Raw genomic sequence first — 27,662 nt, 5'->3', positions numbered from 1 at the left:
GCCAACAATGATGGGCGATGTAGTTGCCGATGGGAGCTTTGCGATGATGGGCATCTGCCAACGATGGTGGGTGATGCGGCAGCCAGGGAGAGATTTGCGATGATGGGCGACCACATTCCTCGTGGCCGCCGGCGAGTACGATAATGGGTAGCCATGTTCCTCACAACCACTAGCGGTGATGGTTGGGTGCAATGTGGCTGTGAAAAGCAAAAAAAAATGAGTGCAAATGGAATTTTTCTAATGTTTATTTTGAAAGATGCCTTTATGGGCCAAATCTATTTGTACTTTGAAAAATGCTACTTGCATATCCTTATTGGTACTTTATTAATTAATTATTAATATATTTTTTATTTAAATTTTAATTTATAATCTAAAATATTTTAATAATGAGAGATATATTAGTAATTGTAAATTAGAGTTTAAATAAGAGATATATTAATAATTGATTAATAGAGTCTCAACAATCATATACAAGTAACAATTTTCTTGTACTCTTATAGTTCTTTTTCGTGTAGTCATTTTATTTTTTTTTATTATTTTAATTACATTATTAAACTTATATTTTTCAATCAATTTAACCTCTTATACTTTAACTTTTTTTTTTTATGTGATAACTCAAATTTTTTATTGTTTCGATTACACCCCCGAACATATATTTTCAAGTCAATTTAACTTCTATATTTTGACATGAACAGAATGTGACATATATTTTGTTATCTCACTTTATTTTTTTTTATATATAAAATTATATTAATTAAATTAACTTAAAAATACAATTCAATGATATAATCAAAATAAAAAAAAAAGTTCAGATTCTCACAAAAAAAATTAAAGTATAAAAATTAAATTGATTCAAAAATTAGATTTAGAAAACAATAAAAAAATAAAATGACCACATAACAAAACATGAAAATATATAAGTAAAAATATGAATTTTGCCTATCTTTACTTGATTTTATTGTGAATGGTTATATTTTAAACTTAACCTAATGTTTATACATGAATTTGGGATGCATGATTTGTGAGTTATATTAGGACCTAAAAATGGAAAGGGTTGATAGATTGATTACATTTAATTCGTTACCATTTGAGATAGAATATAACAAAGTAAAGCTATTAAAGAATGCATGATTTGGGCTATGAAAGGAGAGAGAGGTGATACATTTGACTATACTTTTTAAATATGAAGTAGAGATATTCATGTCGCGCCACTTTTCAACTACAAATTGTGGGCATCATCAATTTGTCAAAAGAGTTTATTATTTTTGGGTCCCTTCCTACACCTCATTCCTTGCTGGCTACTTTGCATTTGGCCTTGTAGAAATGAGGCTATTTTGATCTTAACAAGCAGAAAAAATAGGCACGAAACTTGTCAGTTAGATTTCTTAATTTATCTTTTTTATTGAAATTATGGGACCGAATAGTGGGGATGTTCGTGATAGTGAATTAAAAAAAAAAAAATAGACACGATTATTGTTTTCTAACTACTTCCAATAAGAAAATCTTAATAAAAAATAAGATGGACACTGGAACACATTTTTTTTTTTTTTCTAGAAGAGAAGATAACCATAAAAATAAAAATTTCTCGGATAACATAAATAATCTATCACATAAGTTAAAAAATTTAACTTACCACAAGATCCCAAGTTCAAATACGTCTCTATTTGGATTGTGATAAATTATGAATATTTTGAGGGGCAAGATTTTTAGGATTTGAATATTTTATCTCTAATTTTCACAGAGAGAGAGAGAGAGAGAGAGAGATATGGAGGAGAAGGAGATTTTGGAAATGACAAAGAAAGAGACCATACGTATATTAATGTTGCCTCAATCTCTGGTAAACTTTTAGATTGGAACCCATGTTCTTCTGTTACATGAATTTGTCTAGGCATAAAAAAATATGGTCCAAAAAAAGGATTGTTTAGTGTTTTTTTTTTCTTTTTTTTATTGTAAAAAACTCGAGAGACACAGTCAATTTTTGAACTTGGGATTCTACTTCCAACCAGGAGAAATAATTAATTGGCATTCTAATTCTATGTGCAAGCCTGGATGATAAAACAAATAATAATAATGGTAACGCTATTGTCAAGAAGTCATCAAGGATTTGAAAAATGTAACATGTGTATATATAGGAAGAAGATTTGAAAATACACAAATTTAGCACAATGGGCTTTCATTAATTAATTTACATCATGACTTTTGATATATATGAGAGACGAAAGCAACATTATATTAATTTATAACCTTCAACAATGACTGCTCCATGGGTAGGGTCAAACTTTGCAAAGGCGCAAGGCACATTGTTGGAGACTGAATTTTGACATTTGGGGAACTTGCGGCGGCAGCGGCAGCAGCAGCAAGAGAAAACCAGATCACCCAACTCAACCGCAAGTGAAGCCTGCAAAAACTCAACATTTCAGATTCATAATTCGGCTAAATTAAGCATTCTACAGTAACTCAACTGCTAGACAGCAACTACTTTAGGTTAATATAATCATTCTTTTTCCTCCTTCCATCGGATTTGACAGAAAGTTCAAACCAACTGGGATAAGGAACAAAGTTCTTCAATAGGATTTCCTTTAAGAACTTAATTGCTATCTAAAGGCTTCTCAAGTTATCGCAGTTTGTGAATTTACCTCCCCAACAAGTTTACTGGACAAGTTTAGAACATGCAGCCTTAATAACAAGCCAATTTCACGAGGAATTTCACCCTGAATAACATGCCAAATTGCCGCACCAGTTACTTTTTTAGTTTTCCCCATGGAAGGATAAAACTATTTAAGATAAAAAGAGTATAAAACTAAGGCTTTTCTTTCAAGACGACTACCCTTTGCATGTATACACCATGTGCTGCTAGCTAGCTAATTATTGGTTGCTTAAGAATGTTATCTCATAACTAGTCGAAAGAAGACTTTACATACTAGCTACTTAATGGCTGAAAGAACATGATGACAGGAAACAAAGAATATGAAATAAAGTGTGAAATGATGACAGCATAGTATGATTTCATTTTACACAATAGCCTGAGATATGACTAAATGGCCAACTTGCTCATGTAGACTGATCAGCAAGCAGTTGGGAGTTCAGACACCCAATAATTAATTGGAGTTGGGATTACTATTTTGACATCTTCCTAGCCAGAAACCTTTCTTTTTTTTCATGGTAGGTAGTAGCTCAAGGAAATCTAAGGAGCCTACACACATCAAATATGCCAAAGCCATCCATTTCAAGAAGTCAATTTGGGAATTCAATACTAGATATCTAACTTATATAAATTCATCATCTCCAATCAATGTAGGTAGTAGGTCAAGGAAATCTAAGGATCAAATATATATGCGAAAGCCATCCATTTCATCAAAAAGTCAATGTGGTAGTAGATTCGGAACGAATCGAATCGAATGTCATTGTTCGTCTCCTTGATTGAATGGGACAGTCTCCATTTTCCAACTCTCCCAAGCACACGCATTGCAATGGCAAACCACCGATTCAAACCCGAAACGAATAATCGAAAATTAACAAATCAAAATCAGAATGCCTGATTCCAAGTCAGAATTTGAAGCAGAAATAGGGATTTTCCCGCGGGCTCTGTCAGAAAAGTGAAATGCAGCAGTTTCTACTAAGAGCTGCGACCGATGGACCGACCGCACAAACAAAAATTTTGAAATAATTTAACTGAATTCATCGAAATTGATGAAATAATTTAATTTTATTTTTTATTAAAATAATTGAATTTAGCGAAATTTCTATACTCAAATTATTAATTAATGATAAAATTATTTTTAATCGTGCAACATCATATATCAAATAATTAAATAATAATTATTAGATAAAAGTATTAGCCTTTATTATTGGACTAAGGAAAATCAGTTACTTTATTTTTCCGGACACTTCTCATCCGCTAATGGTAGACAATTTTGTATGGTTAAGCCAATCAGGACATGCCAGGTAAGTAATTAAAGACAACGATCGATCACTTCTGAATTCTTTGACTAGTGAGTTCTGGCTATTGGCCATCTGTCGATCGGTTAGATTCCTTTCACGATTTGATTTCGGCAGCAGAACAGAGAGAAACGGAACCTTCTCGACGCAGAGCAAGGCTTCGCCGTTGAGAGATGTCGGCGTCAATTCGGTCGTTCGATGACGGCTACGATCCTCAGTTCGTCGGCGGCCAGTCGGTGGAGGAACTGACTGGCGACGGCTCCGTGGAGTCGGACGGGCCGATTCTGCCGCCGGCGGTGGAGATGCAGGCGGAGGAGGGGCTCGCTCTGAGGGAGTGGCGCAGGTGAGTTTGTAGTCAGCTCTCTACCGCTATATACATGTTGATTTGCTCATTGATTGTCTGAACTTCGCAGTGAAGATTGTGACCAGCCTTGGATTTGAACCATGACAATTTTACTGTTTGATGAGTGTGTAATGCCCTTTAATAACAATTGCTTTGTGCTTGACTTATTCTTCTGGTGCAATTGTGTGTTCATATGGATGTTTGAAATTAGGCTTGTCCCGGGGATGAAAACGAAATGCCAAGCTGGGAAAGAAATTTGGATTAGGGTTTGATCAAAATAAGAAAATAAATACAACAACAAATAATACCCAATTCTTTATTTTAAATGTGGGGTTTAATTAACTATAATACCCAAGTTTTTACTTTTTGTTGATCTTCCTCTTACCTCTTTTATTTTAGTGTGATGATATGCCATTTTAATCATATTTTGGCCATTCTTATGGGATACAACTCCTATTGTGGGTCTTTGATGTGAAAGTTCAGGCAAAATGCACTTCGACTGGAGGAGAAGGAGAAGAAGGAGAAAGAAACGTTGAGAGAAATAATTGAGGAGGCTGAAGAGTACAAAGCTGACTTCTACGGGAGGCGGCAGCTGGCAGTTGAGAACAACAAAGCTGCCAACAGGGAAAAAGAGAAGGTAGCAATGAATGTATCACTTTTCATCCTGCAATTCATCATTTGAATGGATTTTAATATATCCCCAACAACCCTGATGTTAAGTTTTTGATATTTCGAAACTAGGCTTATCTGTATAGAGTTATCACCTATGTAACTCTCTCTATGAATAGTTTTATGCGACAATCATGTCATTCATTCAAAAGAATACAAAATCCATTGTTTTGAGTCTCTTGTTTCTTCCAACACTTGGATGTTTTGCAAAGCAAATCTAATCCAAAGTTCGAACTGTGAGCTAATACCAAATTTCACTTCCCAACTTGGATTCCAATTTGCAGCTGTATCTGGAAAGACAGGATAAGTTTCACGCAGAAGCTAACCAGAATTACTGGAAAGCAATTGCAGAGCTCATCCCAAACGAAGTGCCAACTATAGAGAAGCGGGGTAAACGGGAGAAGGATAAGAAGCCCTCCATTGTTGTGATCCAGGGCCCCAAGCCTGGTAAGCTAACTGATCTTTCCCGGATGCGTCATGTACTCGTGAAGCTCAAGCACAATCCACCACCCCACCTGAAGACTGCACCGCCACCGCCACCGCCTGAAACCAAGAAAGATGCCAAAACCGGGCCACCCCCACCTGGGGCCACCTCTCCTAAGCAGGTAGCCGTTGCCTCTCCCAGGGCTTGAATCTGAAATGGCTGTGCTGCTTCTATCTGTAAAAAAGGTTGTCTTCCTTATGAAGTGGGGTTTAATTTGTATTAAAGAGGATGCTAGTTTTACAGATTTCGGGGATTCTGCCTCTATGTACAGCAGTACAGAGGTAGCTTGTTTGCGTGTAGATATTACTCTGTTGTGCTGTGAATATGTCCCTCTGTTTTGTACCAATCTGGCATAACGACCCTGTTTGGTTGGTTTTGGACCATTATTTGGCTTCAATTTCTTCCATCTTACCTTCTTGATGATTTCTTTAGCTGGATTGTCCGGTATGCTGTAAACAAACAAGCAGTCAGGGAAGAGAGTGGGCAGAATGAAAGTGCAACGATGTCCGGAGTAAAAGCAGTTAAAACTAATACTGAAGGTGGGGAACTATCCGAGCAGACAGTTACAACTGACTGAAGCCTGACAAATTCAGTTATAGCTGTGTCACTGTCAACTGCTTTAGTTCCAAGTGGTTGGTTTATGGGGACAAACTAACATTGAGAGTAATTGAATAGCAGATGGTAACTTGAAGGTGGCAATTTAACCTTTGGTTAAACTTAAAAAGGACCTGAACTCGCAGAGGAATAGAATTATAGAAAGATTTGGAAATGAGGGTGGTGGAGGTTAGAGCCAATGGAATTACGAACTGAGGGCAAGGACTAAAGCAATGGGAGACCCGGTATCAATGGTAAGGTTGCTTTTTTATAATTGAATAGTCATGAGTTTGATCTGCAAAAACAATATATTTGCTATTAAGTAAAGAGAATACTACATATGAAAAAGGCTTTTCTCATACCCTCCCGAATAGGGACTTAAATGGGTTCCCAACAGGATCCCTAATTACCCTATTTAAAACTAAAACAAGTGTAAAAATGGAGTGTCAAACATCGAGACGCCCTTGGGCTAAGGAGGAAGTCTTTAGTTGTCTGCTCATCACCATCAGCCATGATGGACCTAACATAGAATTGTCAAGGCATGCTCAAACCTTAAAAGACTCATGAAATTGGCCTAATTAAGATTACATAAAGCCTAATTGGTTATTCCTAGCTGAATCTCAAGTCAAGTAACACAAAGCTGAGGGCCTTGGGTAAAAAATAGCGCGCACATGCACACACACAACTGAGAGAGTAATGAAAAGGTGTTGGATGTTTTTACAGAAAATGAGTAGCTCTTATTGAGCAAAATAAAAATCTACAATCTCAAAATGCAATCCTTATTGATCAAAATAAACATCTTGAAACAGAATTAAAAGATTCTAAGTTAATATTATCAATTTTTTCTGCAGGAAGCAAAATCTTATATAACATTTTAGAATCTCAAAAAGAATATTATGACAAAACTGGTTTAGGTTATGTTGAAAGGAGTCACAAGAAATTTGAAAAATCTAAAAAGTCAAAAACTAAGTTAAAATTTGATTCTAAATATAAATTTTGTAAATTTTATGGTCATAGGGAATTATTTTGTCCCAAGAATGTGAACATTCCCTTTAAGATAAAAAAAGGTATGGTTCCTAAGGATGAGCTTAAACTAGCTCCAAAAATGGTTTGGATAGTTAAGAATAAGTCCTTGGTAGAGAAATAGGTTAGAAAATTCAAGGATCTCTCTTAGGAAAGTAGTATATGCAGTCCATGGGACTTAAAACAAATCTGTTTTTGGAGAAAATGATAAATCTCCCCAAGTAATAAGTAATGTATTCCTATTTCATAACTTATTAAATTCAAATGTTTGTGTTGATATAATTTTCTACCTTGACTGTTGGCTTTAATTATGTATGTGGTTGAATATTGATTTATTCTTAAAGAAATTATTTCTGTTTATTTGGAGTTTTGAGATTCAATTAATTTCATGGGGTGTTCTAGGTATTGAAGATGTGACCTTATAATGAAAATGATTGTATGATTGATTAAGGTATTTTTATACATAAGTGTATTCATATTTGATTGAATACTCATGTTCTACATTAAGATGAATCGGGTGTTAAATCTCAATATTTTGATGATGTGCTTGATAGTAACAGAGGTAATGGGCTGCAAAATTTGATACTTCATTCATTAACTTATGAATGTATTTATTGAAGAAATTATAACAAACTCAATAAGAAATCTCTAAAATAAACATGCAACAAAAATTCAAAATCTGAATAGTTTTTTAGCTTCCGTTATTCCACCAAATCTTCGACAGTTTCAACTGTTTTGACTTATTCAACTTCTGATCTTTTGCAACTATTTTGATTTATTCAATTTCTGATCTTTTGCAACAAATATAGAACTTCTCAACACTCCTCCTTGCTAATTTGTTGCATATCCCTATTTTTTCTCTCAAAAATTCAAACCTTGCTTTGGATAAACCCTTTGTTAGAATGCCTGCAAGTTGAATACTTGTGTTGAAATATACCAGCTTCACCTCACCATTTTTTGCACTTCCCTGATAAAGTAGTACTTCACCTTGAAGTGCTTGGTTTTATCATTGAACACTAGGTTGTTCGAAATTGCTATCGCAGCATGATTATCCACAATTACTACAGTTTCTCATTCTTATGTTAGCCTTAGATCAGTCGTGATCTTTCTTAACCATAGATCTTGGTTAATTGCAGCAGCTGCTGCCACATACTCAGCTTCTACAGTTGACTAAGTAACAGATTTCTGCCTCCTTAAACTCCAACAAAAACACCTTGAACCCAAGCTGAATAGGTAACCTGACAGGGGCGGACGCATGCATGGGGTGGGTAGGGTGGGCTTCAACCCCCCCAAGTTTTTTTAAAAATGGATTTTGTATACTAAAAAAATATATTTTTTTATTCTAAACTCCCCAAATCCAGCCTAACCCCAAGCCCCCCCCCCCCCTCCCCAGCCCAGCTCCCTTACCCTTCTTCTTTTCTTTTTCAGATTCTGTTAAAATTATAGTTCTATCCCTGACTTTTGCGATTGAAAAAAAAAATTATTGGTAAAGCTCACGATTGGAAAAAAAATTTGAAGCCCCCCGGGTAAAAATTTCTAGGTCCGCCCCTGTAACCTAAGGTGCTCTTCATGTCTTCACAAGCTCCAACCTAGTCACTATCTACATCCATGCTGTTGTTGCCAAAATACAACAATTAAAATTTGTAAGGTAAGGTTCACTCGAGCTCAGTGTCAGGTGAAGTTAGGTTGCCGTAAGAGATGTCGCCTCAAGGGAGATTGTCGTTAGGATGCTCGCCGCAAGGATTCGCCACTAGCTTTTGCCACTAGCTTTCGCCACAAGCTTTTACCTTCGCCGCAAGCCTTTTGCCTTCACCACAAGGCCTCGCCGCAAGGATTTGTCCCTATTGATGCTCAAAAAATGGGTTAGAAGGCTTACGGGAATCTTCCCCTGTGAAGACCCTCCGATGCCAAAATCAGTTTCGAATCCCAATGACTATTCACGAAAATCATAAAAGTGCATTCAAAGTGTTTAGATGATCTTCCAAAAGTCCAGGTACCGTAGGGTGTACTTGGCTAGGGTCTCTTGTCCTGGTGTGAGCACTCCTCCGGGTAAGGTTAAGTTGGTTTGCCAAACCAGTTGATCTTGTCCCTCTCGGCATCTCGTGTTAAGATTAGCTTTTCGTTGCAAATTTTTCACAGACGGCGCCAAATTGTTGTTGCCAAAATATAACAATTAAAATTTATGAGGTGGAGTCCACTCGAGCTCGGTGTCGGGTGAAGTTAGGTTGTCGTAAGAGATGTCGCCTCAAGAGAGATTGTCGTTAAGATGCTCGCCGCAAGGATTCGCCACTAGCTCTTGCCATAAGCTCTTGTAACAAGCTCTTGCTACTAGCTCTTGCCACAAGCTCTTGCCACAAGCTTTTGCCTTCGTCGCAAGCCTTTTGCCTTCGCCATTAGGTCTTACAGCAAAGATTTGGCCCTGTTGATGCTCAAAAAATGGGTTAGAATACTCGCAGAAATCTTCCCCCGCGAAGACCCTCCGATGCCAAAGTAACCACGGCTCCCTGAGCACCTTGCCATAAGGAAATTTAAACAGGCAACCTTCAAAAAAAAAAAAAAAAGGGCTTACAATGGCCAAGTGGCTTTCAAAATCATCCATGTCATCAAGAGGGTTTCGAAAATAGCGGTCCTCATCTCAAGGAAGAATGGTGGAATACAACAAGCGTGCCCTAACCCCGCTCATGTTTATGGAATTCGTATCCAAAACCCCTAAGCGCACCGTAAATTCCTCGCCTCGCGCCCATCGGCCCTCTTTAAGATCTAAGGCGCCTTCAGCTGGTGGAGGGAGCTCGGCAAATCTGGGCTCTAAACCTCAGAGACGTAACCTCTCCTCATTGTGTAGGACCCGACGCTCAGAACGCTGTGGGTTAACTACCCCTCTGCGAAATTGCCCACGACCAGCAGGATAGGCAGCATTGATGGCCTTTTGGTCAAGGCGAGAGGTAACCTCGATCTCTTGTCCACTATGGACCACCGGGGTTGCATCGTAATGACCAACGTACCCCGCGCCATCAGGAGCCCTACTCATGGCGACCAAGTTGTACCCTTCATAGGGGAGTTCACCAGGCTCAAGGGGATATGCAGCCGGGGGAGGAGCTAATGGGGTGCCCTCATGAGGTTCCATAGGAGTGGGGACAACGATCGGCTGGGAAGTGGGTGGACCTGCCTCCCTCTACTGACGCCGACTCTTTTTATGACGACGTCGCACCTCACCAATTTCCCCTGTCCCCTTAACAGCATGAGTCTCTGGGATGGCAGCAACACCTTCAAGCTGGAAGGACATAGGTTGAGAAGGTCCGTCACACGTCATTCCCTCAATCGCCCTCTAGCGAGAAGCTTGCATTGCTCGCCTCATACCTACCAAGAAGTAGAAAGATTTGTGAATTAAGATCAACAAAGATAAATAAATATAGAAGGAAAAAGCGCGAGAGGGAAAGAAAGGCCAAGGCGCCTAGGGAAAAAAAAAAAAGTAAGAAGAAGGGCAATTGAAAAGATCCAAACCTTCAGGAGGAGACCGCTCCTGGAGAGTGACAGCCCCTCCTTCTACTTGGACATCGGTTGCTAGAGGAGCTGGGGGCCGCAGGGGAAGCGTCGAAGGGACCGTGCGCCTCGATGATTCTCCCACGTGGAGTACCCAGCCAGCCCTCTTCAACTAGTCCTCAGAGAGAAGGTCCAGGAGGCTTACTGAACCTCCACGCAAGAGTTGACGCCGCTCATCATTGTATCACTCCCGAAGATCGGGGATGGATAAAGAAAGAATTAGCTTGGCCACTCGATCATCAGAACGCCAACCTTGGGGGGCATACCATGTACCCGGTGGAGGATCTACTACGAACCAACGAGTGTCGAAGTAGTGAGCCTTGGGCGAAATGCCCTCGAACAAGCGATCCTCGACATGCTCCCTATAAAGTGTATACAAGTGATAACGAGACTGCCCTAGCCGAAAACGGTAAAAAGAAAGAAGAAGATCGATAGTGGGAGACACCTCCATCTAGTGACATAAGACAAAAAAACCCGCTAACTAGGCCCAGCCATTAGGATGTAGCTGAGCAGGGGCTAGAAAGCTCCGACGGAGAAGCTCTACACCGAAAGGGTGGAGCGGAAGGCAAAACCCTAAACAGAAACTTATTTCATGAACCGCCATACATCCCTTTGCAACGATGACAGCACAAGATTCGCTTGGCTCAGGCAACCTAGCACGATAAGAGGGGGGAACGCGATAGTTGCTCACTAGTTGGGCAAGATCGTCAGCTGTTAAAGAGGAACGTTTGCCCATAAGAAATCGACAGGCATGTCCGTCAAGGTCTTGGGTACGAAAATAAACACGCCTAGACGCCATGGTCTTTGGAAGACAAAAAGAAATAAACTCAAAAGAAAAAGATACAAGACTTGGAAAAAGAAAAGGACAATCCTAAGAGACTTGAAGAAACGAGAAAGGAAATGATGAAGTTAGTGAAAAGCATGGCTCATGTGAAAAAGACTTGTAACAAGTAAAGCTTGCTGCGAAGCTAGCGGCCACGAAAGCTAGCGGCGGGCTTGCGGCAAGTAGTGAGCTTAGAGGTACTTGAGAATTTAAAGACTCGCGGCAACAAGAAAGGCCTCACGGTAAGGTAGCAAGCCTCATGGCAAGAAGGAAGCAACGTCGCGGCGAAAAGGAAGAAACGTCCCGGCAAGGTGCTGGAAGCCTCACAGCTAAGTGCTGAAAGCTCGCGGCAAGTGCAAGTGCAAGTGCAGGCGCGAGAAGCCTCACGACAAGGTGCTATAAGCTTGTGGCAACTTCGCACGACCTCGCGGCAACTTCGTGCAATCTCGTGAGAAGAAACGGAACTCGCAGAAAGACAAAAAAGCTAAAGAATTCCGAAGCAAAACTAAGAGAAATCTCGCGGAAAGCTTGAGGCAAAGAGGTCCTTGAGATAAGTAAAAAAGCACAGTAAATTTGTGCAGGGAGGAGAATTTATAGGGGTGCTGAAAGAACTAGTGGGCGGGAAGGAAAATTACCCCGCGGGTAAGGACCAGCCTAGCGGCGGTGTGCTCCTATTTTATAAAATTTTTACTCTTCCATTTTGCCTATAGACAAAATAAAAGAGTGGGGACAATTGTTGTGCCAAAAAAATCGGAGGAAGAAATTAAAGAATTTTTTGTCAAACTCGCGGCACACTGCTGCAAGCCCGACCGCATGGGCTCACGGCAATGCTAGTGTGCCGCGAGCTCGATCGCTTGGGCTCGCGGCAAGGTGCTGTGCCGCGAGCTCGCGCCACCCTGCCGCAAGCCCGACCGCATGGGCTCGCGGCAATCCTAGTGTGCCGCGAGCTCGACCACTTGGGCTAGCGGCAATGTGTTGTGCCGCGAGCTCAGGGCACACTGCCGCAAGCCCCCAAGCGCTTGGGCTTGCGACAATATGCTGACCAGACCCCTCCGGCTCGCAGTGTAAGCTTTGCGGCAAGCCAAAACGGCGCGCGCTTGCCAGGAGGGCCTTGCGGCCAACCCGGCCCTGCGGCAAGCCTAAAGGCCTTGCGGCAATGTGCGTCTTCCGAAAAAGCCAAGAGCCCCACTTGGCAAGTTCCACGTGATGACACCAGCCACCCTTGAAAATCGTGCCCCTATAAATATCCAGCTAGAAGACAGTGAACAGAACTTCCAATTTCAGTAAAATCTAGACACTTTGAATGTACTTTTACAATTTTTGTGAATAGTCATTGAGATTCGAGATTGACTTTGGTATCGGAGGGTCTTCGCAGGGGAAGATTCCCACGAGCCTTCTAACCCATTTTTTGAGCATCAATAGGGCCAAATCCTTGCGGCGAGACCTAGCGACGAAGGCTAAAGCTTGCAACGAGACCTAGCGGCAAAGGCTAAAGCTTGCGGCGAGGCCTTGTGGTAAAGGCAAAAGGCTTGCGACGAAGGCAAAAACTTGTGGCAAGAGCTAGTGGTGAGAGCTTGTGGCAAGAGCTAGTGGCAAAAGGTAGTGGCAAATCCTTGCAACAAGCATCCTAAAAGTAATCTCCCTTGAGGCGACATCTCTTACGGCAACCTAACTTCACCCGACATCGAGCTCGAGTGGACCCCACCTCACAAATTTTAATTGTTGTATTTTGGTAACAACACATGCATAACTAACTCATCTTTTTTTTCTATATTTAACTCTCAAGTCTAGTGTTCCTTTTAAATATCTTAGCACTTTTTTAGCAGCTATAAGATGCACTTTCTTGGCACAGTGCATAAACCTTGAAACTAAGCTGACATAGTGCATTATATCGGGCCTTATGGCTATCAAGTACAGTAAACAACAAATCAAGTTTCGACAAAAGCCTTCATCAACCATTTCAACTCCTTCTTCTGGAAAAAATTTCTCATTTTGTGCTAGTGGAGTATCCACGGGCTTACATTCCTCCATTTTGAATTTTCCTAACACTTCCTTAGCATACTTCTCCTAACCAATAAAAGTCTCATTTTTTGATTACTGGATTTCCATTCCAAGGAAGAAAGCCATCTCACCAAGGTCGGCCATCTCAAACACAACCATCATTTGCTCCCTTAAGCACCTTGACAAGCTCCTCATTACTCCTTGTTACTAGAAAATCATCCACATATAGTAAGATAATAATTATTTCATGTTTTTCTATTTTAACATATAAAGTATTCTCACCTAGGCTTCTATTGAAGCCAATGCTTATCAAGTGCTCATTAATTCTACCATACTAGACTCTTAGGCTTGTTTTAGCCCATATAGAGCCTTCTTAAGTAAATAAACCTTGCTAAGATAAGTTGTAAATCCCTCAAGTTGTTCAACAAAAATTTCTTAATGCAGATAACCATTTAGGAAGGCAGATTTGACATCAAGTTGATAAATTTTCCACTATTGTTGTGCTGCAATTACCAGGAGTAGCCTTATTGTGTCCAACCTTGCCACTAGTGCAAAGGTTTCTGAAAAATCCATTCCAAACTGTTGTGCGTAGCCCTTCACCACTAGTCTAGCTTTGTGTTTGTTCATGGTCCCATTTGCATTCAGCTTTCTCCTGTAAACCCACTTGACTCCTATTGCCTTTTTGTGTAAAGGCCTCTCCACAAGCTCCCAAGTCTAATTCTTATGGATCATCCTTATCTCCTCCTGCATTGGAGTGATCCATTTAGGATCTTTTGTTGCTTCTTCATAACCAACAAGTTCCAAAACTGCTACACTGCATTTTTCATAAATTTCAGCAAAAGACCTTGTCCCTCCTACGGGTAGTTCATCATAGTTGTCGTTGATATTTTACTCTTGTGATTAAGGTTTTGATGATGAAAAATACCAAGTAAGCTTTTCTCAAAAAATCCAGTTCATAGCTCTCAAACAAAAATCAATGTCAATTGATAAAATGAATATTCAAAGCCTAAATGAACATCATATTTAAATGATTTACTGCATCATATGGAAATTGGAAAAACAAAGTAAAACATTTCTCAAACAAACCTATTAAAAGAAGTTCTTCAAAACCTTCTCAAATATGAAAGAAATTCTTAAGGTAAAATCAACCATCTGTCGACTATATTGAAAAATTCTTTTGTTTTGTCGACTAACTTTAATCAATCTATCGACATACAGAATTCTAGTTTTTTTTATCTTTTGAAGATTTTCCTTGATCTATCGACTAACCTATTTGAATCTGTTGACCGATAGAATGCATGTTGAGATTTAACATGCATCTGTTGACAAATGGGAGAGCATATGTCGACAGACAAAATGCTTGTAAATATCCTAGTTGCATCTGTCGACAGATGGTAGAGCATCTATTGACTAACTTTGGAAATTTTCCAATATCTGTCGACAGTTTCTTTCGTTTGACACCTCTAATGGCTAGTTTCTCCACTATTTCAAAATGCTCCTTTCACTACCAATGACAAGATTCTTGAAATGGGTCATCAAGCTCTACAAATAGAAATCAAATGGATGCTTCAATACAACTAAGTGATTACATTGCAAGCTCCCAAGTGTTCATCCATTTTGTGCTTCATTGTTGCATTTTTTTTTTCTCCAATGCTTTGCTTTCATCTTTGTAAATTTACTTTCAAGTCTTGGTTTTTTATTGAGAGAATTTGTAACGAAGAGTGTTAATTCTTAGATCCTTCTATCTTGTATCATTTTGTACAATTCTTAACTTATTTTGCTAGAGGACCTACACTTGTTTGTAGGTGGATTATTTTGCCTACTTTGTTATTAGAGGGTTTACTTGTTAAGGCAAGAGGTTGTACATTCATAACTTGTTGCTAGAGGGTCTATTCGGAGTGATAAGAAGAGTATAGTGAATTGGTTTTAAATTCTTTAGTGAGAAGTTAAAAAAGTGGATTAGGCTTGATTTAAGCCGAACCACTATATATCGTTGTATCCCTCTTTTGATCGTGTTCATTGTTTCATTTATTGCTCTAAGGATTTCAATAATCCTCATTTGCATTAAAATCCTATTTTTCATAAAAATGATTTCAAACAAAATTTTTAAATAACCCAATTCACCCCCTCTTAGGTTTTGATGCCATTGCTATACAATTATATCAATCTTCATCAAGCTCAACTACTTCCTCTCTTTTTTGGTTGTTGTTGTTTGTCTCCTTGGTTCAGCCTTTTCCCAATCCCATTCTGCATCTTCATCAAATATTGCATCCCTTCTAATAATGAATTTTCCAATTAGTGGTTGAAAAATTCTGTACCCTTTAGTGACTGTTATATCCCACCAGGACTCCATGTTCTGCCTTTTCATCTAGCTTTCCTCTCTTTGCATTTGGAATGTGAGTGAAGCACAAACAACCAAAAAATTTTAAATTTGACACTTAAGGTTTAGTATCATACCATGCTTAAAAAGGTGTTTTTCCCTCTTAAGGCTTCTGTTGTAACCCTGTTCAGCAAAAATACAACAGTATTAACTGCTTCTGCTTCTGCCCCAGAATTTTTTTGGCATATGCTTCTCAAATAGCAAACACCTAGCTATCTCCATTATGGTTTTGTTTTTCCTTTCACTCACACCATTTTGCCGAGGTATATTTGTAGCAATGAATTGATACTCAATCCCTGTGTCTTCACAAAATTTTGCAAATATATGGGTTGTGTATTCGGTTCCATTGTCAGACCTTATTACTTTGATTTTACAGCTACTTTGATTTTCAATCCAAGCTTTGAATTTCCAAAAAATTGTTGTAATTTCTTATTTGTGCTTTCATGAAATACACCCAACACATCCTACTAAAATCATCAATAAAGAGGATGAAATACCTACTCCCATTAAGAGACTTTGTCCTCATTAGTCCACACACATTAGTGTGGATTAGCTATAGTCTTTCAATTGCTCTCCAAGCTTTGTTAACTGGGGATGGTTTTCTGGCTTGTTTCCCTAGCTAGCATGCTTCACATACCTTGGTTCCTTCTCCAGTAAATGTCATTCCCTTCACAACTTCATTTTTTTGCATAAATTCCAATGTAGAATTATGAAAATGTCCCATTCATCGGTGCCATAAATCAACCTTTGAGCAAAAGTATGCACTGGATTCTCTAGGCTGAAACTCTTGCTTTTCATGCCAACTGAGAACAAAACTTCACCTCTGGAGTCAATAATTTCACATGTTTTATTTTTAAAAAATACAAAATAACCCCTTTCAAACAGTTACCCAACACTAAGCAGGTTTTGGTTTATTTCTGGTACAAAAAATACATCAGTAATTACTTTTTTACCTGCAGAACCTGTTATAGCAATAGTTCCCTTTCCTTTTACCTTAATCAATTGACCATTGCCAATTCTGACTTTGGATTCAGCAAACCTATCAAGGTCCTAAAAGATGGAGCCATCGTACATCATGTGGTTGGTGCATCCATTGTCCATTAGCCATGCCTTACTTATGGAGTTATTTCCTGCAAAACAAGTTGCAACAAATAATTGTTCTTCATGAGGTTGTTGCACGATCTATCCCTGGGCTTGCTGATCTTTCCTCTATTTGTTCCTACAGAATTTAGCAATGTCCCCATTTTCCTTGCATAATCTGCATTCTAAAATTTTCCAACATTTAGCTGGATGATGATTAGTTTTGCTGCAATGTTGGCAAGGAGGAAATTTAGGAGGGTTGTGTGCCCTTGCCAACATTGTCTTCTCCTCCTCTATTCCAAGGCCTCTTTCCCTTATTTTCACTAGTAGTGGTGTCCTTTGCCTGAAAAGTCCCTTCTACTCCCTCCTTCTTCCCGTAAGCTCTTCTCTGTTCCTGAGCCTGCATCGCATTGATCAACTCTCCCAATGCAATAGTTGATAGGTCTTTTGACTCCTCAAGAGAGGAAATCTTAGCCTCAAACCTTTTAGGAAGTGTTACCAGTATCTTTTCAACAACTCTGCTGTCAGGAAGTGCTTCACCAAACATCTTGATCTTGTTGACAATGGCCATCAGTTTGTTAACATATTCCCTGAAGCTCTTGGCTTCCTTCATTTTCTTCATCTCAAATTCTCTCTTGAGATTCAAAATTTGCATCTTCCTTGTCTTTGATTACCCTGGTACTCCTCCTTGAGAAGATCCCACGCCTGTTTTGTTGTGTCACACCCCATGATCTTTGTAAAGATCGTTTTTGATACAGCTGAGTAAATACAGGTCTTGGCCTTATACTTCCTTTTTCTCTCTTCCCTTTGATTCCTAACTTGTGCCAACGTGGGATCCTCAGGCAATGGTGGAGTTTCATCAGATTCCACCAAGTCCCACAACTCGTTGGCCTGCAAAAAAGCCTCGATCTTCACAGCCCAAGTTTGGTAATTTTCTCCTGTGAAGATAGGTGGTGCTGCCATGTAATTGTTTCCTGGCATTTCTCTCTTAGGTTAGGGTAGGATTTAGTATGGAGGAGTACAGTTTTCTCACTGAATTCACTCACAAAAAACATCACAGATCCCTTAAGAAAACCGCTTTGATACCACTTTGTTGGATGTTTTTACAGAAAATGAGTAACAGAGGTAATGAGCTACAAAAACTGATACTTCATTCATTAACTTATGAATGTATTTGTACAGAAAATTATAACAAACTCAATAAGAAATCCCTAAAATAAACTTGCAACAGAAATTCAAAATCTCAGTAGCCTTTTAGCTTCCGTTATTCCACCAAATCTTCAATAGTTTCAATTGTTTTGACTTATTCAACTTCTGATCTTTTGCAACTGTTTTGACTTATTCAACTTCTGATCTTTTGCAACAAATATAACACTTTTCAACAAAAGGCTAGGATTCAAAAACTATGCTATGGAAAATGCAAGTCAGGTGAAATATGTTTGGGGTGTAAAGAAGGCATGGAGGTGGAGGTAGAGCACCAGTATTTTAATATTAGTTCAACTCATCATTTAACAAAAGGAGAACCAATATTGGCTCCTGATAACGTGTATGCTAAAACTAGAAGAAGTTCAACCTCATCTGTGGAAGACAAAATGCAGAATTCTCAAGTGGAGGTTTTAAGGGCTTCTTAGAACCTCTGGTGTTAATTGGTATTGACTTTTCTGAGATGCCATATACTTGGTTTAACAAAAGGGAAGGTATAGGACAAAAAAAGACTAGATAAGGGTGTTTGTAAAGCAGAATGAATGGAATTGTCTCCCAAAGCAACTATCAAACACCTTCCAGCCATTGTATCCAGCCATTGCCCACTTTAGCTAAACACAAAGGGACAAATAGTTGCTTCCAGAAGGCCTTTTGGGTTTGAGGTCATGTGGTTAAGAGATCCATCCTTAAAAAGGAGTAGTTCAGAAAGGTTGGTCCATGGATGTACTAGGCTTGAATCCATTAAGATTATACAAGAAATTGAAGAACACAAAAAATGAACCAAGAAGTGGAACAAAGAAGTTTTGGGGAACTGTAATGAGAAAATAGCTGAATCAATGGAGTAGATGGAAAAGATACAGCAGGATACCAACTCATATCAGGTTCATGGGACAGAAGAGAAATCAGATCAAATTGGAGGGAACAGAAGGAGATCCATAAGGAAAAAGAAGTTACAAGGAACATGAATTCATCTCTATCTCAAGGGGTACGGACTAAACCTGAGCTAGGATTTCTAAAAGTGAAAAAAGGATACTGCTCTGTAAAGAATGGAAGAGCGACCATTGTGAAAGATCACGAAGGAAATGTTGTCGGAGTGAAAAATTATACCCGTTTTGCATGCTCAGCATTAGCAGAAGAGTCAAGATAGCTAGGGAGGCTTGCTTTGGGATTTGAACCTAGGATGGACTTGACACATTCGTGAATCCGATGCATTGTTATTGGCAAAGAATTGCTTTGAGACAGGGAAAGAAATATCGGCATCATATATCTGGTTCTGGATATCCAAAAACTTTTTGGAAGTAACGAAGGAATGATAATGGCTGCAGAATATCTAGCTAAATCCACACTGTGAAGGAATGATAATGGCTGCTTGGAACTTGATAATTCACCTTTTGTTCTAAAGGAAGTAATGAGTAAGGAGAGGGAAGAGGATAGTGTGCTAGTATGTTATGGTGGCAGGATTGTCTAGGAGGGTGTTTATGCTTGTTCTGTTTGCTATTTCTTTGTATCTCTTTCCTTTTGTTAAATGAATTATACCTTGGCCACAAAAAATAAATATAAATCAAATCAAATACAACTGCAAGACCATGGTGAATAAAATTAGAATCAACAATGCAAACAAGAATGGAAGAAGAAGCTCGAAGAGAGCAGTCTGTTTTCAAGCTTCAAGAAGGGGCATTATGAGAATAAGATGCTCCAAAATGCAATTAGGATGTTGCTGTAATAAGGATTTCCAATTAATTATTTCTGAAACGCATAAATACAACTGCAAGACCATGGTGAATAAAATTAGAATCAACAATGCAAACAAGAATGGAAGAAGAAGCTCGAAGAGAGCAGGCAGTTTTCAAGCTTCAAGAAGGGGCAATATGAGAATAAGAAGATGATCCAAAATGCAACTAAAATGTTGCTGTAATAAGGATTTCTAATTAATTATTTCTGAAAAACATGCATCACCTAGGAATTATCTGTGTCACACTTTCAGAGCTATCCATCAGACCTGAAGTTAAGGTAGAATCTATTGATTGCTTGCCTTTCTTCATGAAGGAGGATGTAACTTGTGAACTACCACCAGCCAAACTCTTAGAGGTACGTGCCTTATAGACCCCAGGTTCTGTTAATAACTTCTCATTCAAGGTAACCTCTTTAGAGAGCATATCTACCACTTGCTTCATTCCAGGTCTTCGGTGAGAAGCTGCTTGGGTACAAAAAAGTGCAACCTTGATGAACTGCAGTACCTTTTCCTCAGGGAATTCAACCAGTTCAGGATCAACAATGTCTAGAATCCTACCTTCATCTCTCAGTTTCCATGCCTGCAACAACATTATTCTTTAGTCAGATGAAAACAACACCATACATATTGTATCCGTTCACAAAAGCACAGATTCATTGTACAATTATTCAAGTGTGTTTCCAATTTTTGCAGTGTCTCAGGACCATTATGATAAAGTTCTATTTGAACTTCTGAATATCTTCAATGGGGTAAGTGAAGCCTACATTTACAAACTCCTCCTAGGCTACTTTATTTATTTATTTTTCCCACTAAGTTACCAGATTACTTTTTTTTTTTTTTTATAAAGAGAGATCTTATTTCAAACCTTGTTCACCTCATTAAAAGTATAATTCTCTCAGAGCAAGACCAGAAAAGTTCGAATCTCGTAACCATCCATCAAACTCAGTCAGCCATAAGACCTCAAATTTTCTTATCTTGCATGTTTTCTTGCAAATCAAAGAAACAAAATCTAAATTTGTGACACAGTCAGCATAATCAATATGATGATTCCACAACCTACCCATTCCACCAGAACTAACAGATCCTCTCCAAAAGCTACCTTACTGCTACTTCTGCCACTTATAATTTCAAGTAGAAGTACTCCAAAGCTATATACATCTGCCTTCTTCGTGAGCTGCCCTAACCTGGCATACTCCGGAGCAAGGTATCCTCTGCATAATTCAAAAGATAAAAATTCAGAGCAGAGGGGAAGCCATAAATAGAAAAAAGGAATAGAATACAACCACTGCTCACAATATTCTGTCCTGCTAGAGTGCAAATGTAACTTCTGGTAGTTTTGTCTTTCATGATTGCATGAATCACTATGTGCATATATGGAATAAGCAAGATAAGACAACTTCTATTTCTAACCTCCTTATGGCTCCCCAACATTTATAGTTTTCATGTCATTAGGAATATTATACCAGGTTCAGATTTTCAACAAGGTTGATTGTGATGGCAAGTCATGTAATTGAAAGTAACTTCAAGATGAGCCAACACCAGAAAATGGTAATTGATAATTCATAAAAACATATTTCATAATGCACCATTTCACTGTGTGCCATGGATCAACAATCAGCAGTCAACACATCCCGATGAAGCAAGCACTTAAAAACCAAACAGTTTTAAGGAACTAAGTGACAACTCAGTCTGTTAGAGTAACTCGCAACAACTCCACCGATTCTCTCAACTCAACTAGCTTACTACCAACTCAAGAACTCACCGATAATGAAACACATAGAGGAGAAACACAAACTGACATTCACACACAAAAAACACACAAGAATTATCCTGGTTCGGTCTTGAAAAACAAGACCTACATCCAGACTGCTAGGCTCCAATCTGATCCACTATCTTGAAACATCCATGAGATGATTACAACGAGATTTGAATCCCCCTCGCCCATATACACTGAAAGCTATTAGGATCCTAGAGAATACAAGCTATACAGCCACTCTCTACCTCTCGCTCTCAATCCCAAAAATAAGACAGCAACTGGAAATTAACCTTTCCGAGAATAGATGCGCTAAAAACCTCTGATTCTTCTTCTATCCCACGACCCCTATTTATAAGATATAGCGGCGAGGATTACAAGACATAACCGCCTGCCCAACTGACCTAACTAACCTAATAGGTCAGCTGCCCCTTCTAGAAACAAACCTTGTAGAAGAGAATTTAATTCTAATGCTAAACCGAAAACATGCAGCGGAATAAAATAAACTTGTTTACATTTAATCTAATCTAATACAAATGTCACAACACAGTCAAATACCAAAATTTAATTTTGAATCAGACACGGATTGGAAATTCTACTATTGTTGAAGAAATGAAACATTGTCTTGATTGGACATTTTCCAGTGAGGAAGCTACCAGAATAAATAAAACCCTACAAGGATGTTGGATCCCAGGTTAGATTCTTGGACAGATTTACAGGATACTGAATTGAGGACTGTAAGATCCTACAAAATAGAAAATGATACATGAAACACATATATGAATATATATCAGAAGCAGATACAAAAATGAGCCTCAAATTATGTAAAAGTAAATTGTAAAAAGATATAATAAAACAAGCATTGTATTTTAGAAACCTTAACAGTAAAAGTTTATTATTTCATTAGAAATGAGAAAAAAATACGTGAGACAGAGTACAACAGTTTCATTACAGCACTTTGTATTCTATTACTGTGGTAATAGTTACAGGATAAAGAAAAACAGAGAAAAAATAATTAAGAAAAAGATTTGCACTGGAGATGTTAGAAAATAGAAGAGACATTTATGTACCATAGGAGAAAAATCTACGACTGAGAGATCAGAAAGAATTTGACAAATTGCCCAACAACAGTATGGGCAAAAGAAGGGGATGGAGATATTTGAAATTGTATCTATCTTCCCTTAGTCCTTTATACCTCTTTTATTTTACTGCAATGTATGAATGCCGTTCCACTTTACTTTTTTCATACATTTGATTCAATATGAGTCATTCTTACTCAACTTGAGCCTAAACTGAAATGGCCATTCAAGCCACAAAAATAAAAACAAAGACAACTGACACATTTAGCAAATAATATTAAAAAATAAAAATTAGATTGGATGGATATCAATACAGATTGGGACTCTGATTCAGTAAGATCCTACACCAAAAACATAGAACCTCCCTCTGATGGATATCAATACAGGTTAGGACTCTATTATCCAAAAGGATCCTAAACCCAAAACATAAAACCTACCTCTGTATCTTTGTTTATTCAAAGGTGAAAGAGTCTCTTCATATTCTTTAATTTTATCACTTCAGCTGGCTGTTTTTCATAGATCTTACTGGTATAAGATGTACTTACGGCATCGTATGATCCAACTGAAATATAGAATGGCCAAATGAATAGAAGTTTCCAAACAACTACTACTGACCTTTAAAACATGAGTCATTAGTTCTATTAAAGCATCAGATATAATTTTCCAACGGGTGAATATTTCAGGTAGCTCATCAAGACAACACATAAAAATGAAAACTACAGGCGTATCAGGCTTACGCAGTTCCTGCCACCCGAGTAGTAATATGTGTGACATTGTCTGGAAAAAGTCTTGCCAACCCAAAATCTCCTATCTTAGGATGAAAGTTTCCATCAAGCAGTATATTACTGGCCTTTATATCACGGTGGACAATATGTGGTTCAGCTTCCTCATGAAGAAATGCAAGACCAGAAGCTGTACCTATACAAATAGCAGCCCTTTTAGGCCAGTCCAGAGCAATATGTTTTCCTTTCGAACCTGAAATGAAATAATTTATATATCAAATTATCCCAAACCTGATAACTCATTATAATAGCAAGCACATATTTCATATATATAAACCAGCAATCATAGGGGTAAATACAAATTCAAGAAAAAAAGAGAGAAATATTTATTGTATAATGGGAATTACCAAGTAAAATGCCAGCAAGGCTGTTGTTCTCTAGATATTCATACACCAATATCAGATGGCTCCCCTCGACACAACAACCAATCAGTTCAACAAGGTTTGGATGCTGGATTTTTGAAATCATATTAATCTCTGTCAAAAATTCTTTACCCCCTTGCTTGGATTCAGCAGAGAGACACTTGATTGCAGCGTGAGTACCATCACGCAAAACCCCCTACAGGTATACGTAGTAAAGATGGGTAAGTACCAAATAACGGGCGCGCGTGCGCGGGCGTCCGTGAGGGGGGCGGGGATAAGGAAAATCTAGTTGCAGAAAATTTGGGAATTCCTTTGTCTGAAGTACTTCATTCACGTTATGCAAGCCATCAGGTAACCTAAAACTCTTGCATTGTTTCGGCAATTCCTTTTTCTGAAGTACTTCATTCATGTTAATTCAGTCTTTCTTCTAGTGATATTTGTATACAAGCTTCTATGAAACTTAAAAAACTTTGTTCTCTCTCCCCTCCCTCTAGCAAAAGATGGTAAAAAGAAACACAAAATTAGAATTTCACATACCCTATACACAACTCCATAACCACCTCCACCTATTCTGTTTGATGGATGGAAGTCCCTTGTTGCTGATCTCAACGAATTATAGGAAAAATGCCTCACATTGGTGGCAGCAATCTCTAACCATGCACAAACACATAAAAAACGAAGAATGTGAAGACATTGTGCACTGCAGCATATTAAGGAGGAAGCACAATAGAAGTTAAAGAAATATCTATGGAAACATTCTACTTCTTTGTTTTGGTTTATTACATGCAATGGCCAAGCACTATATACGGGCAATTAGCATACTGGCTAGATTAGAATAGTATGATCTAAACATTACTGAATGTCACAAAAAAAAAAAAGAAAAATTCCATGATCTTTTTTTTTTTCTAGTGAGTCATAAAAATTGCACGATCATTAAGGTGAATCTCATAATGAAATTCTTTCCTGAAGCTGAAAATTTCTAAGATCATTGACTTGTACATGAAGTTCTTTGTATATGCTGTTGTTGTATTGGTTTGTACATGATATATATCGAGACCGACAAACCAGGTCCAACCTAAATCCGAAGTGAATTGATCTATACAAAGGCCAAAACCGGGATCCTATACCACATGGGCCTTGATTATGGTGTATTTTGAGGGAGGAGGCATGGAAAACATAACAAGCAAAATAAACAAATAAATGAGAAAAGAAAAGCATGAAGTGTATCACCGTATCTAAAGTCTAAATACTCAAAAACTAAGTGTCTGGTATGCACTCCACGAGTGGTCTTGCTCTTCTCCCGTCATTACCAAGTTCAGTAGCTACTGAACATCGAAAGCCATCTCTCTCAACTCAATCAATTTACAAATCAAGATATCCAGGAAGAAAAAATTGACACAAAAAAAGAAGAAGCTCTTTTGTAGCAAACGGAGACTATACATCAATGAACTTGCGAAACACACATTCTGGAATCATGATGCATTCTCTTTACCTCCTGCCTGCGCCGCAGGCTTCTGTTTACACGAACCGAATGCTCCAAAGCAACTGAAACTCATCGCTTTCCGTCACAAGCACTCGTGCTGGACCTTCCAGAACCTAAGCCTTCTCTCACATCCTTTCTTCAATCCAACGCTGAAAACCACAAATCTCAGCAGAAAAATTACGGCGAAGAATATGTGCAGTACAGAACTCGGCGACAAGAAAAGACGAAGCAGTCGCCGTGGTTTTCTTCCTCCCTTGGATCTCTCAAAGCCTATTTCCTCTCCTCCTCTCTTCGAGAGTCAAACGAGAAAAGGCAATTTTCTTTCCGTCTTTTCTTCAGAGAATCAAACGGAGAAATATCCTCTGCAACCACAGGTAGCAAAAACACAACGGATCAAGACCTACCCTGGCTTGGAGGCAATTATGCAGAAGTAGAACCGTACGAACATCATATATGCGTGTGGGTACAGGTGTGCATATAGCTGTAATTAATTGTCTGTGCGTATGTTGTTTCTTCTGCGCTTGAGAGTGTTTGACAGCCAGAAAGAGGAACTTGGCCTGGCCATTTGCGAGAGAGAGAGAGAGAGAGAGAGAGAGAGAGAGATGGCGCCTGCCAAGAAGGCGCTGAAAACGACTTGGATCTTACTTGTCCGCTTATTATGGTTCAGTGCGCCAGTGCGGTACACCAACCTAACTGTAACGCTAACTTCCGCATCATCACTTTATTTAATAAAACCACTTAATTATTTAATAAACATGTTGGAGCCTTGGAGGCATTACATAAATTTTAGTTGCTCACTAGTCTATATTTATTTATTATAAAATCATACAACTAATATATAAAAATATTATTTAAACATTCAATACTAATACTCTAAGTTACACAGAAAGAAATAAAATTAGAAACGAGAAATGAATATCATGTGAAATGGAAAATGATATTTTTTTAAAAAAATAATAAATAAAAATAAAAGAAAATGTGTAAATGAAAATAATATATGAATTTTTTTATAAATATAATTTTTAATATAAAAAATTCTCTATTAAAAAAATTCTCTATATTTTTATATTGTATAATATAGGAGAAATTTTTTCACCTCTAATCTCTTCCTGAACAGAAATTCATTTTTAATATATTTTTAATATTATAAAACGATCTCGTAAGATTTTTTTTTAATGTTTCTAGATGTTTCGATTTTAAAAATACAGAAACAGCACCCAAAATATTTTCTTACATCATAAGTGACACTCGAGATCACATTTTTATTTTATTTTTTAAACTCAAATTCATCTATGAATTTTTGTAAATAAGTATTTATTTGTGAATATAATGTATAAAGTGGCTTTTGATTTTGTTATTTTAATGTAGCAGTCATCTAAATATTTATGGAAGGTATTAATGTCTCACCTGCCGCAGCGTATCTTGGAGTTGGGAGGGGGCAGTGAGGTAGGTGTTGATAAAGTCAAATGTCTTTTTTCGCACCCCCGTTGTTCATTTTAAGCACCCATTTACGAGGAGTAAGGCCAAAGCCTGGTAGCTGGTATAAGGTTGACTCAAACTTCAAGCGCTTTTCTTTGACTTTCTTGACAGAAATTGGCTCCATTCCATGAACGTGTGTTTACGTTGTGGCCTCAAAATTTATCTCGAAAACTAATTCTATACGCGACATGTTGCTAGTCGAGGTGCCTGAATGGGTAATTAACCAGAACCATATATATATATATATATCAAATCCTCAATGAGATCAAAGTCAACTAAATTCAATCGTCAAGCAACCTCATATTAATAACATCACGATTTCAAATCACGAGAAAAAGTAGTGTTGGTGAGATTACGGTGTCATTTGTTAGGATGTGAAGTTGACACCTCTATAATGCTGGAATGAACTCACAAATTGAGGAAAATTTTCTGTTGCTGGGAAAATTGATTGAGGGGTGTGGGTCCCCCTTGTAAGCCTACGTCAGGTTAGGGGTGTGCATTATTTCGGTTTAACTGAACCCACCAAATTAAATCGACCGAACCGATCGGTTCGATTCGATTATTTAGGTTGGCAGTGACCGGTTCGGTTAAAAGGTTAGGAATTTAGAGGTTCGGGTAGCTCGGCTATTTACTCGAAAAAATCGAACCGACCGATATATGAAATGACGTCGTTTTGTGTTAAGACCTCACCCTGCCTTAGACCCATAGTCGGTTCATCCGCACGCCATTCATCGATCTCCTTAGCTTTCCCAAGTTCAAAGTGAGAGAGAGAGCAAAACCCTAACCCTAACCCAGAAACCCCATTTCGAACCCCGGTCGTAATCATCGTAGCCATCTTTCGTCGCCCTCGATAGTCAATTCCTTCATCACCTCCGTTGTCCGGGCCCATCCGTCGCCTTTGTTAGACATCGAC

The 27,662-nt window shown here is 38.4% G+C and overlaps 2 protein-coding genes across 3 annotated transcripts; one reads left to right on the top strand and one right to left on the bottom strand.

The window, feature by feature from the left end:
• Positions 1–2,217: 2,217 nt before the first annotated feature.
• On the bottom strand, positions 2,218–25,885 carry LOC127790835 (putative serine/threonine-protein kinase). Of its 2 annotated transcripts, XM_052320545.1 has the most exons (7): positions 25,280–25,885; positions 24,325–24,437; positions 23,773–23,983; positions 23,381–23,618; positions 20,872–21,022; positions 20,036–20,391; positions 2,218–2,398 (listed from the first exon to the last, which is right to left on the bottom strand). In XM_052320545.1, exons 1-7 carry the CDS (start codon positions 25,341–25,343, stop codon positions 2,233–2,235), a joined length of 1,299 nt encoding a protein of 432 aa, XP_052176505.1. In that variant the 5' UTR covers positions 25,344–25,885; the 3' UTR covers positions 2,218–2,232. The 2 variants fall into 2 exon arrangements, with proteins under 2 accessions (XP_052176505.1, XP_052176506.1); XM_052320546.1 differs by lacking the exon at positions 2,218–2,398 and having other exon boundaries at positions 13,180–20,391; positions 25,280–25,881.
• Positions 3,986–5,781, top strand: LOC127790836 (clathrin light chain 2-like). Its single transcript, XM_052320548.1, has 3 exons — positions 3,986–4,282; positions 4,766–4,919; positions 5,236–5,781. The coding sequence occupies exons 1-3, from the start codon at positions 4,113–4,115 to the stop codon at positions 5,581–5,583; spliced, it is 672 nt and encodes a 223-aa protein (XP_052176508.1). The 5' UTR covers positions 3,986–4,112; the 3' UTR covers positions 5,584–5,781.
• Positions 25,886–27,662: the final 1,777 nt, after the last annotated feature.

Source organism: Diospyros lotus, chromosome 14 (genome assembly GCF_014633365.1).
Source record: "Diospyros lotus cultivar Yz01 chromosome 14, ASM1463336v1, whole genome shotgun sequence".
Taxonomy (NCBI): domain Eukaryota; kingdom Viridiplantae; phylum Streptophyta; class Magnoliopsida; order Ericales; family Ebenaceae; genus Diospyros; species Diospyros lotus.
The sequence above is the reverse complement of the archived record's forward strand: the minus strand, read 5'-3'. Positions and strand labels throughout refer to the sequence as shown.

Bases quoted from the DNA above. Each gene is read 5' to 3' on its own strand.
- LOC127790836 (XM_052320548.1), top strand. From the start codon at position 4,113: ATGTCGGCGTCAATTCGGTCGTTCGATGACGGCTACGATCCTCAGTTC. The intron at 4,283-4,765 runs GTGAGTTTGTAG...GTGAAAGTTCAG, and splicing joins GCTCTGAGGGAGTGGCGCAG to GCAAAATGCACTTCGACTGG. The intron at 4,920-5,235 runs GTAGCAATGAAT...TCCAATTTGCAG, and splicing joins CCAACAGGGAAAAAGAGAAG to CTGTATCTGGAAAGACAGGA.
- LOC127790835 (XM_052320545.1), bottom strand. From the start codon at position 25,343: ATGAGTTTCAGTTGCTTTGGAGCATTCGGTTCGTGTAAACAGAAGCCT. The intron at 23,984-24,324 runs GTATGTGAAATT...GTATACCTGTAG, and splicing joins GTTATGGAGTTGTGTATAGG to GGGGTTTTGCGTGATGGTAC. The intron at 20,392-20,871 runs GTAGGTTGTGGA...ATGTTGTTGCAG, and splicing joins TGTTAGTTCTGGTGGAATGG to GCATGGAAACTGAGAGATGA.